The sequence below is a fragment of the Thalassophryne amazonica genome, chromosome 6, assembly GCF_902500255.1.
Source record: "Thalassophryne amazonica chromosome 6, fThaAma1.1, whole genome shotgun sequence".
In the NCBI taxonomy this organism is placed as follows: domain Eukaryota; kingdom Metazoa; phylum Chordata; class Actinopteri; order Batrachoidiformes; family Batrachoididae; genus Thalassophryne; species Thalassophryne amazonica.
The window spans coordinates 116,339,141-116,356,643 of record NC_047108.1 but is presented as its reverse complement, the minus strand read 5'-3'; the positions used below and the strand labels follow the sequence as shown (position 1 = coordinate 116,356,643).

The following is a 17,503-nucleotide window of genomic DNA, read 5'->3' as shown; positions in this document are numbered from 1 at the left end:
GGCCACTAGAAGCAGTTGTTGCAGGAGAAGCCAGGAGGCGCTGTTTCTCCTCCTCGTGGATGTGACGCTTTCCGGGTTTGGAATCGCTCGCGGCTGGCGCGTGAGTCCGATGTGTGAGGTGGAGCACCGCTCCAGAACCCAACTCAGACTACTCTCCACCCAACATTTTACCAAAGGTTTACTTTGTCTGTGGTTTTCATGTTGAAATCCTACGGAAGCGTATTGCATTCACTGCATAAAAAAATAAAATAAAAAATAGACCACTGATTATGAGATCTTTTCTCATAATTACGAGAAAAGATCTCGTAATTACGAGATCAGGTGTCTCCAGCTTCCCCGTATGCGCGCTTCCTCAATGATCAGCGGGCATGATGGCGCTGTCGCAATTAATCTGCTGTTACCACCTTCTCGGTCTGAGACACTGGGAAATACTGATATTTCTTAAAAATGAGGATGATATTAATATTAGTATGTCAACACTGCAGGCATCTCAAGTCCTTGGGATTGTTCCGGCGCAAAGCCCAGTCTGACGTGCTGGACGTCGCTCTCTTTCTTACGTACGGAAGCTCTGAGCTGCCAAGCCCTAATATATATTTGGCTCAGTATCATGCAATTACGTGAAAAGTTTCATGTTATAACGTGATATTATAACGTGAATCTTATCACGTTATTTCGTCATATGAAATTATCATGTTATTTCATGATGCGGTATTTTCACGTTATAACGAGAACTTATCACGTTATAACAAGAAATTATGCTCCACGTCGCCGTAATTATGAGATCAAGCTATTGTTTTTATTTATTTATTTTCTCTCTCTCTCTCTCTCTGTGTGTGTGTGTGTGTGTGTGTGTGTGTGTGTGTGTGTGTGTGTGTGTGTGTGTGTGTGTGTGTGTGTGTGTGTGTGTGTGTGTGTAATCGCTTCGTACTTCCAGTCCAAGCGTGAGAATGCCCGAGTCATAATCGAAAATTGGCCAATTTGTAACCTCCGACACTGCATTGTGATCCACACCACGGCGCACAAAGTGTGGATTTCCCACTAAATTGTTGCTGGATGAATGAAACTCCTCCAGCGAGGCGAGGCACAGCTCGGGCACACAGACTGGCATGTGCCCGGGTGGGAGTGAGCCCCGCTGTGTCCCTCAGTGGTCGGTGGGTCTGTGTGAGTGAAAGCTGGAAGTCGCCCCGTGCTCCTCCCTGGACATTCATCCGGGAGCACTTCAGGGGGAAAATCCACACTTTGTGTTTGATTATAGTGTGTTATCATCGGCTGAGCTCAGCTCACGTCTGTGCTGAGGGACTGGAAGTACGGAAGTATATACATAAAACTATTTAGACACCTGATCTTTTCTCATAATTACGAGATCCTGATCTCGATCAGGATCTCGTAATTACAAGAAAAGATCTCGTAATTACGAGATCAGGATCTCGTAATTACGAGAAAAGATCTCGTAATTATGAGATATTTTCTCATAATTGCGAGATCCTGATGTCGTAATTACGAGAAAAGATCTCGTAATTATGAGATATTTTCTCATAATTATGAGATCCTGATGTCGTAATTACGAGAAAAGATCTTATAATTACGAGATCCTGATCAGTGGTCAAAAATTTTTTTTATCCAGTGAATGCAATACGCTTCCGTAAAATCCTTTTTTTTATTATGATTCTCCACGTAATTTATTGTTTTCCTGCATTTCTATTTTTATCCTGCAGATTGGTGAAGCTGCCAAAAAAAAAAAAAAACAGCTCATGTTTGTCGACAAGATAACTAAAAAACAAAAAGAGGTGGGAATATTACTTGCATCTGGAGGTGGTTACATTTTGGAGTACTTTAGTCAGAGGTCAGAGAGGTCAAAGTAAATCTTGGTCTGGGGGAGAATAAAACACCCTTTTGTATATCTGAACAACAGGAATCCCAGATGAATGATCTGAAAAATATATTGATCAGCAAAATATTTGACTGATTGGAAATATGCTTATGTCACCGACATGAACAAACATTTATGTCCTTCAGACCCCCCCCCCCCCCCCCCCCAACTACAACCCTCTCAACCGCCTGCCCTTTAAAAGCATTTTCTTTATTTTCCTCTCACATGCCTGGAAAGTCCTCACCCTCACATTTAGGTCCTTCAGACTTTTTTCAGTAAACGGTTCTGGGGAGCATTAGCATGGCTAAATACCTCCATGTAATTTACACACTAAATAGTCACTGAGTGATCTCATGAGCTGTCAAGGTGCACACTGCCTTTCACTTTAGCGGTCCCTGTTTCAGTATCGACTGTCCACTGAATTCCCGCCAGATCTCCTCTACTACCAATCCAGGAAGTGTTCAACATTTGACAGTTCTTGTGTCACTATGGACTCAAAATCTGGCACCCCCGGTTTGGGCCTCCCTGTACCATGAGCGAGATTGCACCTTACCTTGTGTGTGGGGTGCACAGGGTGTGTATCAGCCCTCTCATGCACACCTATAGAGCAGCTGCTGATAGCCAGAAATACCCCACCCCCAAAATAGTTTCTGTGAGGCATGAAAGTCAGTTCTGGAATTGGTTCCATTAAATTTTGAAGCATGCGGAGACAGTACCTTGGAATTTTTTTTTTTTACATAATAATTCCCAGTGTGTCCTGCAGATCGTTATTTTATGCGTAGAGGCTTTCATGCCTGTCTGTTCATTTTTTATTCCCTTTTTCTTTTTTGTGCCTGTTTCCATCCTCCTTCTCTCTGACTACATTTCGTTTCATCAGGCTCAGTTTCCTTCCATTAAACCTGTTCGTCCTCTGCACCGCCGTCACGTTGCGTACTTTTATTTCTTTGTTTTCGTATTTGCCCAGTGTGTGTTCTTCATGGCGTCTCACTGTGCATTTGGAGCCTGTCATCTCCTCGCCTCCACACGCTCTTCAACCTCTCATGTGCTGGTCAAGTACTTTTTTTTTTGTTTGTTTCTATTTTTTATTTCGACATAATGTAATCACTGACCTGGGATCAGTTCTGACAAATATGCAGAGGCTGTTCTTCAGCTGAGAGCGGCGGCTCTCAGCAGAAGTTACTGCGTCATTACATCCTTCAGCTTTGTAACAATTTCACTTCAACAAAACTGATAAATGGAAAAACAACTTTGAACTTTATGCAAAAAAAGAGCTCTTTTTGGAGAACAAAACTCGAGGTTGAATTGAGTGACATTTCATTAAAACAAAAACAAAGACGCCAAATTCTCCAACAACTTCCTGTGACTTTTGTGTAACTCTCTAATATTAATCGCAAACAGGAACACATTTAGGACGACAGCAATCTGACATCTGACCCCAGTGACCTTTATTTCATCCAAATGACTGACCTCTGGCTGACCTTGCCAGTGCAATTCTGGAATCCACCTTCATGTGCACCACATTTGGTTCAGATTGCAGTGGAATTCAAACCATCCAGCAGGTGGCAGTGTTTGGTATATTACTTCAAACAGGGATGAGAATCGCCTTTAGTGATTAATTTAGTCACCTGTTGTTATCATTTCAAATCCGGTGAGGAAAAAAAAAGAGGTGTGATGTGTTTGTGACAGTTCTCACATTAGCCACCGGGCGTCGCTGTTACTGAACAGTGTGGTGTGCGTGAGGCTTGCCGATGAGGAAGACCTGCTATGCTAAAGAGCTTAGCACGTCATCCCACGGTTTGTTTGTGTTCCTAAATGTAAATAAATCCAGTTAACGAAACAAAGACTGGGTAGTTCATGACAGGGCATGGGTACCCTAAGCGGTAAAAACTTTACTTTTCCTGAAAAACATCTCTCGTGTGAGATCCCATTTGCGAGAAGTGCTTATTATGGGATGCGTAATGGTGGCAAGCGAAAAGAGTTTGAAAGTTTTGTTAGATAATATCTGTACTTGTACTAATTCCTTATTCTGTGTTAGTTATCAAGTGTATGTCTGTGTTATTTTTTGGAAGTTTCTGAGAAATTTATGAGTTAAGCTTCCCTTCCATCACATGTGCAAGTTCCAGATACAGGGAGAGCTCCCCCTGTTGGTCAGAGCCAGTAACATTAGAAATGTGAGACTAAACCACACCTATTGTAAACACCCCATCCAGGGTTTTCACGTATCCCACCAGATTCGCTGCAGTCAAAACAACATAGAGAATCCACATGATGACAATTGTAAATGAATATTATACTACAAAAATTAATTTTTTTTTATGCTTTTCATCACGTTAATAAGAGAATGCTGCATGATACCCTGAAAACTTGCTAAAACAATTATAACGAATAATCCGTGTCTGCTACGTTTAATCTGCGTGGAATTTAACAAGCGCAAACCGAATTTCAGACATATTATATATATATTAGTCTGGAACAAAGAGGACAAACAGTGTTGTAAAGAACAATATTCAAGACGTTAAAGAGCAAACTTCACTTTCCCCCAGAACGACATGATCAGGAAGCGAGCGTGGCTCACAGCAGCTCCCACTGAAAATAACGGAGAGACAGACTGTGATTCTCCCATGTTTACATAAAACAAACGCAATAACGTCTATAAATCCAGAGACTGGCGTCCTGTCCAGGGTGTACCCCGCTTCACGCCCTGTGACTGCTGGCTCCAGTTCCCGATTACCCTTAGCGGTTGAGTTAGTGAGTGTGAATTTGTATGACTAAATTTACTGAAAAACATTATTTAATTGTACTTGATTTTCTCATAAAATTCAGGCGATAACATGAATTGTTGTATATTTCGAAGGTAAAAATTAGTTACATAATTTGTTAATTTATTGATGTTGATTTATAAACATAAAAAAAGAGCAGCTTTTTGCAATTTGCAAACATTAAAGGCCAAATAAATGTATGTAAAACTTTTGCACAGTGCTGTATATGACGTGTCTGTCTAATGAATGAGTCTATGAATCTTGGCTTCTGGATTCATTTGTTCATTTTCATTCATGTGGCTAAGTGGATGGATCATTTAGACAAAAATGCATCATGTTGTGTTCATGTCATGAACTTTATTTCATGCCATAATATAAACATAGCATCCACATAACTGTATATTCTCTTTAAACGAAGGAATGAAGACTTTATTAAGATTTAACACATTCGTTTCTGACATTATCGGAACAATTTACCAAAATTCTACAACAATGACATTGTTCACTGTACACATTCTAAAGAAGCTTCCTTTCTAACCTACTTCTTCTTTTTATTATTATTATTCTGTACTCAAAATAGATATTTTTTGTGAGTTCTGTGAGGTTTGTGCACACTGTGGATGGCTTCTGAGTTTCAAACGCGTTCAAAAATAAAGGTCAAAGCAAAGTCTGGTGAGCAGTTACTGTCGTGCAGAAATGATCTACAACAGGTGATTCCTCACACGCGTTGGTCCATAGCTCATGGTTTTTCTAAAGTGCAGGAAGTGAAACATGGACGGTAAAGATCAGATGTGGACCACGATTAATCACTCGCACAAAGTCCATCATCACGAGTGAAGCTTTGAAGGTGACGAAGATCACAACACCACAGAGAAGACAAGGAGATGCACGGATCACAACTTCGGATTTCATCTACTGAGGAAACGAAAAAAAGCCTACTGGATGGACAGATTAGTCATCATTCATGTTCCTAATTTTTGCGACACTATAACTACGATGTTGCTCTGAAGGAAATAAACTTGCAGTGAGAAATTAGAAATCATGCAAACCCTGGAATTTCTTGTGCACAGATCCAGTTCACATCATAAAAACGTTCCTCAGTTCTTTATCTCACTCGCTTTACTCCTGACTCATTCATCTAAGCGGTCAGTTATTATTATATTCTTCATCTCTTTTTTATATTTTATTTTACATCTGTGGAGCATCGGTCTTTTAATTTTTTTGTGCACAAACACTCCTGTTCATGCCTTGAGGAAAATGCACATGAAAGAAGAAGCTGCTCCACTCTCTTTGTGCCAAATCGCAGCAGCTTGGCTCCATCAGTTGTTGTTCATAATCCACCAGGAAGCTGAAAAATGAAAGATAATTAAGCCATGATTTATTCTCTTTGATAGATGCAAACAAACCAGCAATAACAAGAAGCACGGGCGTAGTAACGGCCCCCTGAGGTTACCTCCCAATTAACAGCTCCAGTGGTCATTAATTAATGAACATTTTAGTAATAAAGCATGCAAACTCTACTTTTTAATTTCATTTGTGAGCCTTTGTTCCTCAAACTAAAACTAAAACCAGGTTATCCTGTGAAGAAAAAGAAGGCCATGATCATTCTCATTTAACATCTCTTCATTAAAACTGTCAAATACATCAAAATGATTTATGAAAAACTGTTTTTAATTTGGGCATTGGTGTGGATATTGTGTCTGGTGTAGCAGCTTTTATTGCATCAAACATACTGCTTAAAGCTGTACGGCCTTTGGGTTTTTACAGATTTAAGTCATAAAAAGAATTTTCCTTGGCACCACTATAAATTTATTTCTTAGCATTTAAATAGGGGATTCATAATATGATATTGCCAGTATTATTAAAATTTGCATGGTCTGCAAAAATTTTGAATTTTGACCCCTGATGGGTAGAAATTCAAGCGATCAAATGCCATGATCTACATTTGGCAGAGACATCATATACCACAAGGTGACAAGGTGGCTTTCCCTCGAACTTCAGCTGGCTGCTTGCTCAAACAAAATAAACAAAGATGGAATAAAATGCTCAGAAACAGCTTATTTCTGTGTAAATCTAATGTGTTTCTCCTTTTTTTTGTAAAAGTTAGCAAGAAATAAACACTTCTAAATCTAAAAATGCTGCTTTTGTAATCGGATAATATCTCTGAAGTGATTTACAAGATATCTTATGGATCTTAGCGTGCACGCCCCGAGAACGCACATCAAGCAAGTGGAACAGGTCAAAGGCCATCTTGAAAACACACATGTGCACATGCGCTTCCTCCTGCAGTCCATCTGCAGGACTGCGTTAGAAGGAAAAGGTAATATTCACCATGAAATTATCTCCAGAAAAATATGTTCTCATTAAAATGAGTTGGGGTGTTGCAAAATGTTACAAAAATAAACTGACTTTATAGTGCTTAGACTTTGGTAGAAACTAAATTTTGTCAGTATATTGAAATTTGAAAGGTCATACAGCTTTAAGTTAGCAGAACACAAATGTTTTTATACCTATACAGTTCTTATACTGTTTTAATTAAATTGAATCCTGCAGAGGTAATGGTGCAGTTTACTGGAGAAAAAAGTTAAAGAAAAGCAAATTAAAATTTATTTATTTACTATGAACAGAACTTAATATAAACAGAAATTTGCTTCCTAGAATTTTTTTCTCACCATTGTAATAAAAATACTTATTTACCATTATGCTGATGACATTCGCTTTTATATGCACATCAAAGCAGACAGACATTCTTACATTAAACATCTAGTGTTAAATCTTACTGTATTAAAAATGGACATCATGCAACATTCAGTTTATAATTTCTGAATAAAAACAGAGCTGATAGTGACTGACCCTGCAAGTCATAGATACTGTATGTACAAGCAACAGTAATATAAGTGGCCATCAGGACTCTGTGAGCAGCAACAGGGCAATCCTGTCTGTATTTATTTTATGTTATGGTAATTTTTGCATGTTCAATGATACCAAGATGGTCCAAAATAGGAGGTGCACTGATCCTCACATAACATCTATTAAAATTCAAAATCACAGAGCTGAAGTTGCAATAGTTTTGGCACTTGTTGTTTTCAACACTTCCAGCAACTTTCTCCTTTAATTCACTCCATTATTTTTTTAATTTTGTTATGATTATCGGTTTGCTTTGTTTTTGTTTATTTGCTTTGTGTTTTGTGTTTTTTTTTTTTTTCCCTTTTTTTTTGTCACTGCAGAGAATTTAAAAATGGCAGCAATCTTCACTGATAATGACATAATGACGCAAATGAAAACAGGTCACAGATTGTGGTATTAGTTTTGATTTTATTTTCTCAGGTACTGTATTAGAAAAGTGACCAAAATTGCCTTTGTCCAACTGTGCACCATTCCCAAAATGAGGCCATTCTTTCCCTGATTAATGTTTAAAATTACTTAATGTTATTTGGCTTCATGCTACACTAAACCTCTGTAATTAGTCAGCTGAAGAAAAAAAAAGATAAAAATCTATAAAGCATGGTGACAGCACGTCTGTTTTAGTATAGATCATTTAGATCTTCCACCTAAAAATGTATGGACATAAAACTGTAAATAAAACTACTCTGGCTCAGATTTGAGCAAACAGTTGGTGGGTTTTCTCTATATTTGGTATGATGTGTATTATAACAACATTTGGAAAGTGGGCACGGTGCCAGCTTCTAATTACACAATGTTCATGTTTCATACTACACATTTAATACTGTGAAAGTTTATTTACTGCCCTCTTCTGGTTGCATGACAAACATGACATTTAGCAGCCCTTACTGGCTGTTTGTGTGTTTGTGGAGACCTGCATGCGTGTGTTTGATCTTGTTTTTCAAAGATTCTATTTCTGACACTTCACAGCCGTTTGATCCTTTCAAAGCCTGATTTTCACAAAATACTTTAATTCTGTGTCCCAGAATGAGAAAAGTGTTTGCAGGTCTCTGTAAAACTGTCATGAAATAATCAATTTAAAACACTTATTTTTAAAGTCTTTTCATTCTAATTCATATCAGCTTATAATAATGATGATAATGATGATAATTTATTGTTGCTGTTATTATCATCGGCATCAGTAATCTTTCTGCTGTTATAGACCAAAGTTTAGCATTTTATATTAGCTTGTGTGCTTGTATTGTTAACATATTTTATATATTGTCATAACTGTTCATTTATCTTCTTGTATTTGTTTTAATTGTTTGATCGCTTTTAGTTTTTGTCTGATGTATGGGTCACAGTGCAAATAAGTGTTTTTCACTTGATTGTATTGTATGTTCTATGTATTTCTTGTATTTCTATGTATTTCTTATGTATGTATTCAGTATGTGCATTGAATGGTACTCAAATTCAATCCATCAATTCTTTTTTTTTAAAGAGCTCAGTTCTTTCTGACAGGTTTTAGAATTCATCATAGTACAGAAACAGCATTAGTGAAGGTTACAAATGATCTTCTTATGGCCTCAGACAGTGGACTCATCTCTGTGCTTGTTCTGTTAGACCTCAGTGCTGCTTTTGATACTGTTGACCATAAAATTTTATTACAGAGATTAGAGCATGCCATAGGTATTAAAGGCACTGCGCTGCGGTGGTTTGAATCATATTTATCTAATAGATTACAATTTGTTCATGTAAATGGGGAATCTTCTTCACAGACTAAGGTTAATTATGGAGTTCCACAAGGTTCTGTGCTAGGACCAATTTTAGTCACTTTATACATGCTTCCCTTAGGCAGTATTATTAGACGGCATTGCTTAAATTTTCATTGTTACGTAGATGATACCCAGCTTTATCTATCCATGAAGCCAGAGGACACACACCAATTAGCTAAACTGCAGGATTGTCTTACAGACATAAAGACATGGATGACCTCTAATTTCCTGCTTTTAAACTCAGATAAAACTGAAGTTATTGTACTTGGCCCCACAAATCTTAGAAACATGGTGTCTAACCAGATCCTTACTCTGGATGGCATTACCCTGACCTCTAGTAATACTGTGAGAAATCTTGGAGTCATTTTTGATCAGGATATGTCATTCAATGCGCATATTAAACAAATATGTAGGACTGCTTTTTTGCATTTACGCAATATCTCTAAAATTAGAAAGGTCTTGTCTCAGAGTGATGCTGAAAAACTAATTCATGCATTTATTTCCTCTAGGCTGGACTATTGTAATTCATTATTATCAGGTTGTCCTAAAAGTTCCCTGAAAAGCCTTCAGTTAATTCAAAATGCTGCAGCTAGAGTACTGACAGGGACTAGAAGGACAGAGCATATCTCACCCATATTGGCCTCTCTTCATTGGCTTCCTGTTAATTCTAGAATAGAATTTTAAATTCTTCTTCTTACTTATAAGGTTTTGAATAATCAGGTCCCTTCTTATCTTAGGGACCTCATAGTACCATATCACCCCAATAGAGCGCTTCGCTCTCAGACTGCAGGCTTACTTGTAGTTCCTAGGGTTTGTAAGAGTAGAATGGGAGGCAGAGCCTTCAGCTTTCAGGCTCCTCTCCTGTGGAACCAGCTCCCAATTCGGATCAGGGAGACAGACACCCTCTCTACTTTTAAGATTAGGCTTAAAACTTTCCTTTTTGCTAAAGCTTATAGTTAGGGCTGGATCAGGTGACCCTGAACCATCCCTTAGTTATGCTGCTATAGACTTAGACTGCTGGGGGGTTCCCATAATGCACTGAGTGTTTCTTTCTCTTTTTGCTCTGTATGCACCACTCTGCATTTAATCATTAGTGATTGATCTCTGCTCCCCTCCACAGCATGTCTTTTTCCTGGTTCTCTCCCTCAGCCCCAACCAGTCCCAGCAGAAGACTGCCCCTCCCTGAGCCTGGTTCTGCTGGAGGTTTCTTCCTGTTAAAAGGGAGTTTTTCCTTCCCACTGTCGCCAAGTGCTTGCTCACAGGGGGTCGTTTTGACCATTGGGGTTTTTACGTAATTATTGTATGGCCTTGCCTTACAATATAAAGCACCTTGGGGTAACTGTTTGTTGTGATTTGGCGCTATATAAATAAAATTGATTGATTGATTGACTTCATGACCCTGTTTCCTTATTTGACATTTTTTTGTTCGTGTTGCTTTAATTTGACCAATAAAAAAATGAACTTGCTCTTCTGACCTGATGGTTTCCGTCATTTGACCTCACATATGGGGTTCAAAGGTCATACCTGGGAGGAGCATGGTGGAGACAATCTCCGGCTCTTCCAGCGAGTTCATAATGCAGCGCTGGAAGGTTTTACTGATGGACGACTGCAGGTAGCTGAAAGGAAAGAAGCATAAAGCTCAGGGTGGTGGCGTGTTGGGATTAAAGGCGGACAAGTGCATTCGAAAACGCCGTGAAGCCTCTGATCCTACCTCATCCAGGACAGACGGTCCTGCCAAAACTCATACATGATGAAGCACGATCTGTCTGCGAGGTTCTGGACTGAAACACTGAGAGACAGAGACAGACAGACAGGTGGACAAACAGGGCGATGGGTTTATCTGGTGTTTTTGTGAAGTGAGACGGTGAAGAACTCAGAGACTCACTGCAGGTTGCTCGTCTGGCTGCTGGTGGCATCTGAGTAGATCTTTAGAGTTTGTTGAAACTGCTCCGTGTCGCTCTCCTTCACCAACATTTGTCTCTGCACCAAAAGAATGTTCTAAAGTAGAACAAAAAAAAACAAAGAGGTCAGAGGTCACACGTGAAGCTCTGCAAAACTCTTGGAGGTCACACAAAGAAGAAGAAACCACACAGGAGGCGGACTCACCGATTTATACGTCCCCGATAACGTGTCCTCATTGAGAGGTTCGAGATGTGGACTCTGAAAGTGGAAGCATGAATATTTCAGTGTTTACTGAACTGGACTCTGTTTACAGGCCTCACATCAAGGATGCCATTGCCATCTTAATATTAACCCGCCGCCAGGAGCCCGACATCGCCCCAGGACTGAATCGTCTGCTCACGGCCGAGATTAGCAAATATAATCATAATTATGGCGCTCAATATCTTTGCAGCACTGATATTTGGTGTTAGAATACAAAGATCGTGTCAAGTGTTTTCAAACAGGAGTTACAAAGTGATAATGGATTCAAGAAAAATCAGGCAACAGATCAACTTCTTTCTTTGAAATGTAAAAAAACTCCAATGTAGACCTATTTATGCTGAACACTTTTTTATTTTTTAAGTTTCTGGAGACCAGACCCAAAATGCTCAGTGTTGTATAGTAACGAAGTAAAAATACTTCACTACTGTACTTAAGTATGTTTTGGGAGACTTTGTACTTTACTTGAGTTTTTTAAATTCAGCTTACTTTCACTTTTACTTCACTACATTTCCGACCTTAATTGTATACTTCTACTCCAATACATTTTTCTATTCGCCATGCCGTTACTCGTTACAAAAAAAAAAAAAACACACACACACACGAAAAAAGTAGTGTTCTCACCCAGAGACACCACTGATTACTAGTGACTGCAACAAAGTCAGGCCGATGTGTCATGATGAAGCATGTCCGATAGGCTTTTTTTGCAGTTGCGCATTTGGGGGGTGTTTATCAGGAAAACGATCATTTCTCTACATTGATTACAGACCTGCAGCGGGTCTGTAATCAACTTTTCTGCAGCGCGGCTTTGCTTTGAACCTTGAACCAATTGAAGCAGTGATTCGCAGGTCGAAGCAGTGCTTCGATCTACGATTCATGGATTGAATTGTTTTATTTCGCTTTATCCTAATTTTTCCCCACTAAAACCCAAAAGAGCATATGTCTGTGAGTAATATTTAATATTTTTATGTTAAACCGACCTGTTATGGTCTTCTGAAACAGTTGATAGATGTATTTTATAACTTTAAAATGGGACTGATGCTAACATGTTAGCATGTCTATGGAGTTTTCAATGTTAAAGTTAGTATTAAGCTGTTCGCATCAGCATGTTTGTGTTGATTTGTTTTCTGTATAATTAATGGCTCAGCGTTCGTTGTCAAAAAAGAGTCAAATTGTAATTTTTTTAAATTTATTTTATTCATATATTAATAATAATAGCAAAAACAATAATAGTCTACATAATAGACAATAATAGTCAATAGTAATAGACTAATAGTTACAATACAATTTTAGAGAAAGAGACAAAAAGAACCTAAAAACATATACATAAGATAAAACCATGTAACAATGAAAATAAATAAATAAATACATATAGAAATAAATAACTGTTTCCTGTGAACACCTAGTGAGTAGCCTACTCTCGTTTATGTTTTGAAACTGAAGTGTTTTTGTGTGATGTGCACAATTTTCAGTATTTTGACTAATTCTACCAGTCATTTACAAGCCTAGATAAACTTTAGATAAAAAAAAACAGTCCATTTTTGATTATTAACAATTACTTGTACTTTTACTTTCAATACTTGAGTACATTTAGTTGCACATTACTTGTCATACTTAAGTACAATAAATACTAGATACTTTAAGACTTTTACTTGAGTAGCATTTCAATCAGTGACTTGAACTTCTACCAAAGTCATTTTTTTAATGGGTATCTGTACTTTTACTTAAGTGTGATTTTCCGGTACTTTATACAACACTGAAAATGCTTCAAACAGCAACATGGATTTTGGGTGATTGACATAATGACATAATTTTCTTTAAAATATAAATACAAAAAAATACTTCTTCATTAAATGTTTAAATATGTAATAATTAACCATGAAGCAAAAACAAATATGTGCAACATGATCCAGATTACATAAAAATATAAAACATAATGTAATGAACTGAAAGTCAGATGGAGAAAACATGAAAATTCATTCAAAGCAAAATGTCAAAGTAAAAATGAGCTGAATTTTACTTTGATTGTAGAGTGTGTGTGTGTGGGGGGGGAGACAAATACCCCCATACGCGCACACACACGTGCACACACACACACAAAATACAGTGCTTGATTGAGTGAGTAACGACACGACAAGTTGGGGAAAAAACGGTCACGTGACTCATGGTGCCATCTTGTGTCCAAAATAGCGTTGGATGGTTAATTTATCAACATGTAAATCCAGCGATTTTATTTATTTATTCACTGAAAATGCCAGGTTGCTGTGCATTTGGAGGCACAAATAGACACAGTGAGATGTACAGATTTCCTTCAGATCTGAACAGAATAAACATTTGGAAAAATTTTCATTAAAACCCGGACGTGCAGAGGTACAAATTAAAGTTCAGCACTGACACTCGCTGATTTGAGGAAAGCGAGACCAGAGTCATTTCGGTGATTAAAAGACTGATCTTGTATTTTTTTCACACTGTGCTCAGACTGGGACCTGAACCCTGACGTGCACCTGTTAAATCAAACAAAACACTTTTCTGCTTTCAGTCCTTCGTCTGCCATCATATTATAATAGTTTTTGCAGTGTGCACGCTGATTTCCAAAAGAGGAAAATGTTCAGCTTACCTTTGATTTGGAGGTGATGGTTGTAGAAAGAAAAGGTTGTTGAGGGTCACATGAGTCCAGAATAAAGCGTAATCCAGAGATGGAGAACTTTAAAACTGTCATGCATGTCATTGTATGACATGGAGTGACAGAGCTGCAACTGCATAAATCAGGCTTGAAATGAATTAAATAAATCATCATAAATTCTAAATTTATGTAAATTTGATAGCTTAACTATTTCTATATTTATTTTGATAGTACCTGTACTTGGATGTGTTGTTGTATGTGGTTAAATGATTTTTTTTTTAAATGTTAAAAACATTAAAGGTTCATTCAGTAGTTCAGCGCAGTTGGAACCAAAATGGTGCCATGTTCTGAGTTGACCCACTCTCTCTATTAAGGGACTCTAATACAAAATACCCCTTGCACACACACACACACACACACATACACACACACACACACACACACAAAACACCTCTCACACACAACCCTTCCCAACAACTAAAAAAAAAAAAAACCCACACAAACAGCACCCCACTCACACACCTCACCTCACGGTATAGAGGGTTTTGGATTATTTCTATTGACATCATGCCTGCTGAACATGTGGCCATGCAAAAAGCCGCTTTCACCGTTGTTTGTTGTTGTTGTTTACGATGAACATACTGTTAAAATTTGCCATGATTTGGGAAGCAAAAATAACCCCAATTCTTCATGTACCATGATGGTTCTTGTGTGGAAACAGGAGGAAAAAGGGGTCAGGTGTGAAATTTCACTGTTTTCCAGCAGAGAAAGAGATGGATCCGAGGGAAGAAAAGAGGGAAGCAGACGAGTCATTTTGATTTGTATTAGATCAATCAGAAAGGCACATTGTGGTATCAGGAGCTGCCATGCAAACCACTCAGCTGCACACTGGCAGGAGACCAAGGATGACGGACCTTTTTTATTCAAAGGCAAGTTAACGAGGCTGAGACACGTCCTGTTCATCGCCGTCCTCTAACCTTCATCACATCACATCCACAGCCTCTGCTTTAGAGATAAATCACTCAATAAAAAAAAAAAACACTACAGTAGTTTTTATTCCCCTCATTACCCCATCCCCGTAGAGACGGTGCCTGCTCCCAGACCACCAATAACCAGCAAAAATCTATTTAAGCATAAAAATTCAAAAAGTAAAAATTCAAAAAGAAAAAATAATATAGCACCTTCAACTGCACCACAGACTAAAACAGTTAAATGTGGTCTATTAAACATTAGGTCTCTCTCTTCTAAATCCCTGTTAGTAAATTATATAATAATTGATCAACATATTGATTTATTCTGCCTTACAGAAACCTGGTTACAGCAGGATGAATATGTTAGTTTAAATGAGTCAACACCCCCGAGTCACACTAACTGCCAGAATGCTCATAGCACGGGCCGAGGCGGAGGATTAGCAGCAATCTTCCATTCCAGCTTATTAATTAATCAAAAACCCAGACAGAGCTTTAATTCATTTGAAAGCTTGACTCTTAGTCTTGTCCATCCAAATTGGAAGTCCCAAAAACCAGTTTTATTTGTTATCTATTGTCCACCTGGTCGTTACTGTGAGTTTCTCTGTGAATTTTCAGACCTTTTGTCTGACTTAGTGCTTAGCTCAGATAAGATAATTATAGTGGGCGATTTTAACATCCACACAGATGCTGAGAATGACAGCCTCAACACTGCATTTAATCTATTATTAGACTCAGTTGGCTTTGCTCAAAATGTAAATGAGTCCACCCACCACTTTAATCATATCTTAGATCTTGTTCTGACTTATGGTATGGAAATTGAAGACTTAACAGTATTCCCTGAAAACTCCCTTCTGTCTGATCATTTCTTAATAACATTTACATTTACTCTGATGGACTACCCAGCAGTGGGGAATAAGTTTCATTACACTAGAAGTCTTTCAGAAAGCACTGTAACTAGGTTTAAGGATATGATTCCTTCTTTATGTTCTCTAATGCCATATACCAACACAGTGCAGAGTAGCTACCTAAACTCTGTAAGTGAGATAGAGTATCTCGTCAATAGTTTTACATCCTCATTGAAGACAACTTTGGATGCTGTAGCTCCTCTGAAAAAGAGAGCTTTAAATCAGAAGTGCCTGACGCCGTGGTATAACTCACAAACTCGCAGCTTAAAGCAGATAACCCGTAAGTTGGAGAGGAAATGGCGTCTCACTAATTTAGAAGATCTTCACTTAGCCTGGAAAAAGAGTCTGTTGCTCTATAAAAAAAGCCCTCCGTAAAGCTAGGACATGTTACTACTCATCACTAATTGAAGAAAATAAGAACAACCCCAGGTTTCTTTTCAGCACTGTAGCCAGGCTGACAAAGAGTCAGAGCTCTATTGAGCCGAGTATTCCTTTAACTTTAACTAGTAATGACTTCATGACTTTCTTTGCTAATAAAATTTTAACTATTAGAGAAAAAATTACTCATAACCATCCCAAAGACGTATCGTTATCTTTGGCTGCTTTCAGTGATGCCAGTATTTGGTTAGACTCTTTCTCTCCGATTGTTCTGTTTGAGTTATTTTCATTAGTTACTTCATCCAAACCATCAACATGTCTATTAGACCCCATTCCTACCAGGCTGCTCAAGGAAGCCCTACCATTATTTAATGCTTCGATCTTAAATATGATCAATCTATCTTTATTAGTTGGCTATGTACCACAGGCATTTAAGGTGGCAGTAATTAAACCATTACTTAAAAAGCCATCACTTGACCCAGCTATCTTAGCTAATTATAGGCCAATCTCCAACCTTCCTTTTCTCTCAAAAATTCTTGAAAGGGTAGTTGTAAAACAGCTAACTGATCATCTGCAGAGGAATGGTCTATTTGAAGAGTTTCAGTCAGGTTTTAGAATTCATCATAGTACAGAAACAGCATTAGTGAAGGTTACAAATGATCTTCTTATGGCCTCAGACAGTGGACTCATCTCTGTGCTTGTTCTGTTAGACCTCAGTGCTGCTTTTGATACTGTTGACCATAAAATTTTATTACAGAGATTAGAGCATGCCATAGGTATTAAAGGCACTGCGCTGCGGTGGCTTGAATCATATTTATCTAATAGATTACAATTTGTTCATGTAAATGGGGAATCTTCTTCACAGACTAAGGTTAATTATGGAGTTCCACAATGTTCTGTGCTAGGACCAATTTTATTCACTTTATACATGCTTCCCTTAGGCAGTATTATTAGACGGCATTGCTTAAATTTTCATTGTTACGTAGATGATACCCAGCTTTATCTATCCATGAAGCCAGAGGACACACACCAATTAGCTAAACTGCAGGATTGTCTTACAGACATAAAGACATGGATGACCTCTAATTTCCTGCTTTTAAACTCAGATAAAACTGAAGTTATTGTACTTGGCCCCACAAATCTTAGAAACATGGTGTCTAACCAGATCCTTACTCTGGA

The 17,503-nt window shown here is 38.1% G+C and overlaps 1 protein-coding gene across 1 annotated transcript in view; it reads right to left on the bottom strand.

Annotated features, from left to right (window-relative positions):
• Positions 1-4,970: 4,970 nt before the first annotated feature.
• The window catches only part of LOC117512966 (N-terminal EF-hand calcium-binding protein 1-like), a 65,627-nt gene continuing 53,094 nt past the window's right edge, over positions 4,971-17,503 (bottom strand). Inside the window, exons 8-12 of the mRNA XM_034173216.1 lie at positions 11,394-11,447; positions 11,173-11,285; positions 10,999-11,076; positions 10,812-10,903; positions 4,971-5,977 (exon numbers count right to left, since the gene is read on the bottom strand). Coding sequence (XP_034029107.1) covers positions 5,949-5,977; positions 10,812-10,903; positions 10,999-11,076; positions 11,173-11,285; positions 11,394-11,447 — 366 coding nt within the window. The 3' untranslated portion in view covers positions 4,971-5,948. The remainder of the gene's footprint in view (positions 5,978-10,811; positions 10,904-10,998; positions 11,077-11,172; positions 11,286-11,393; positions 11,448-17,503) is intronic.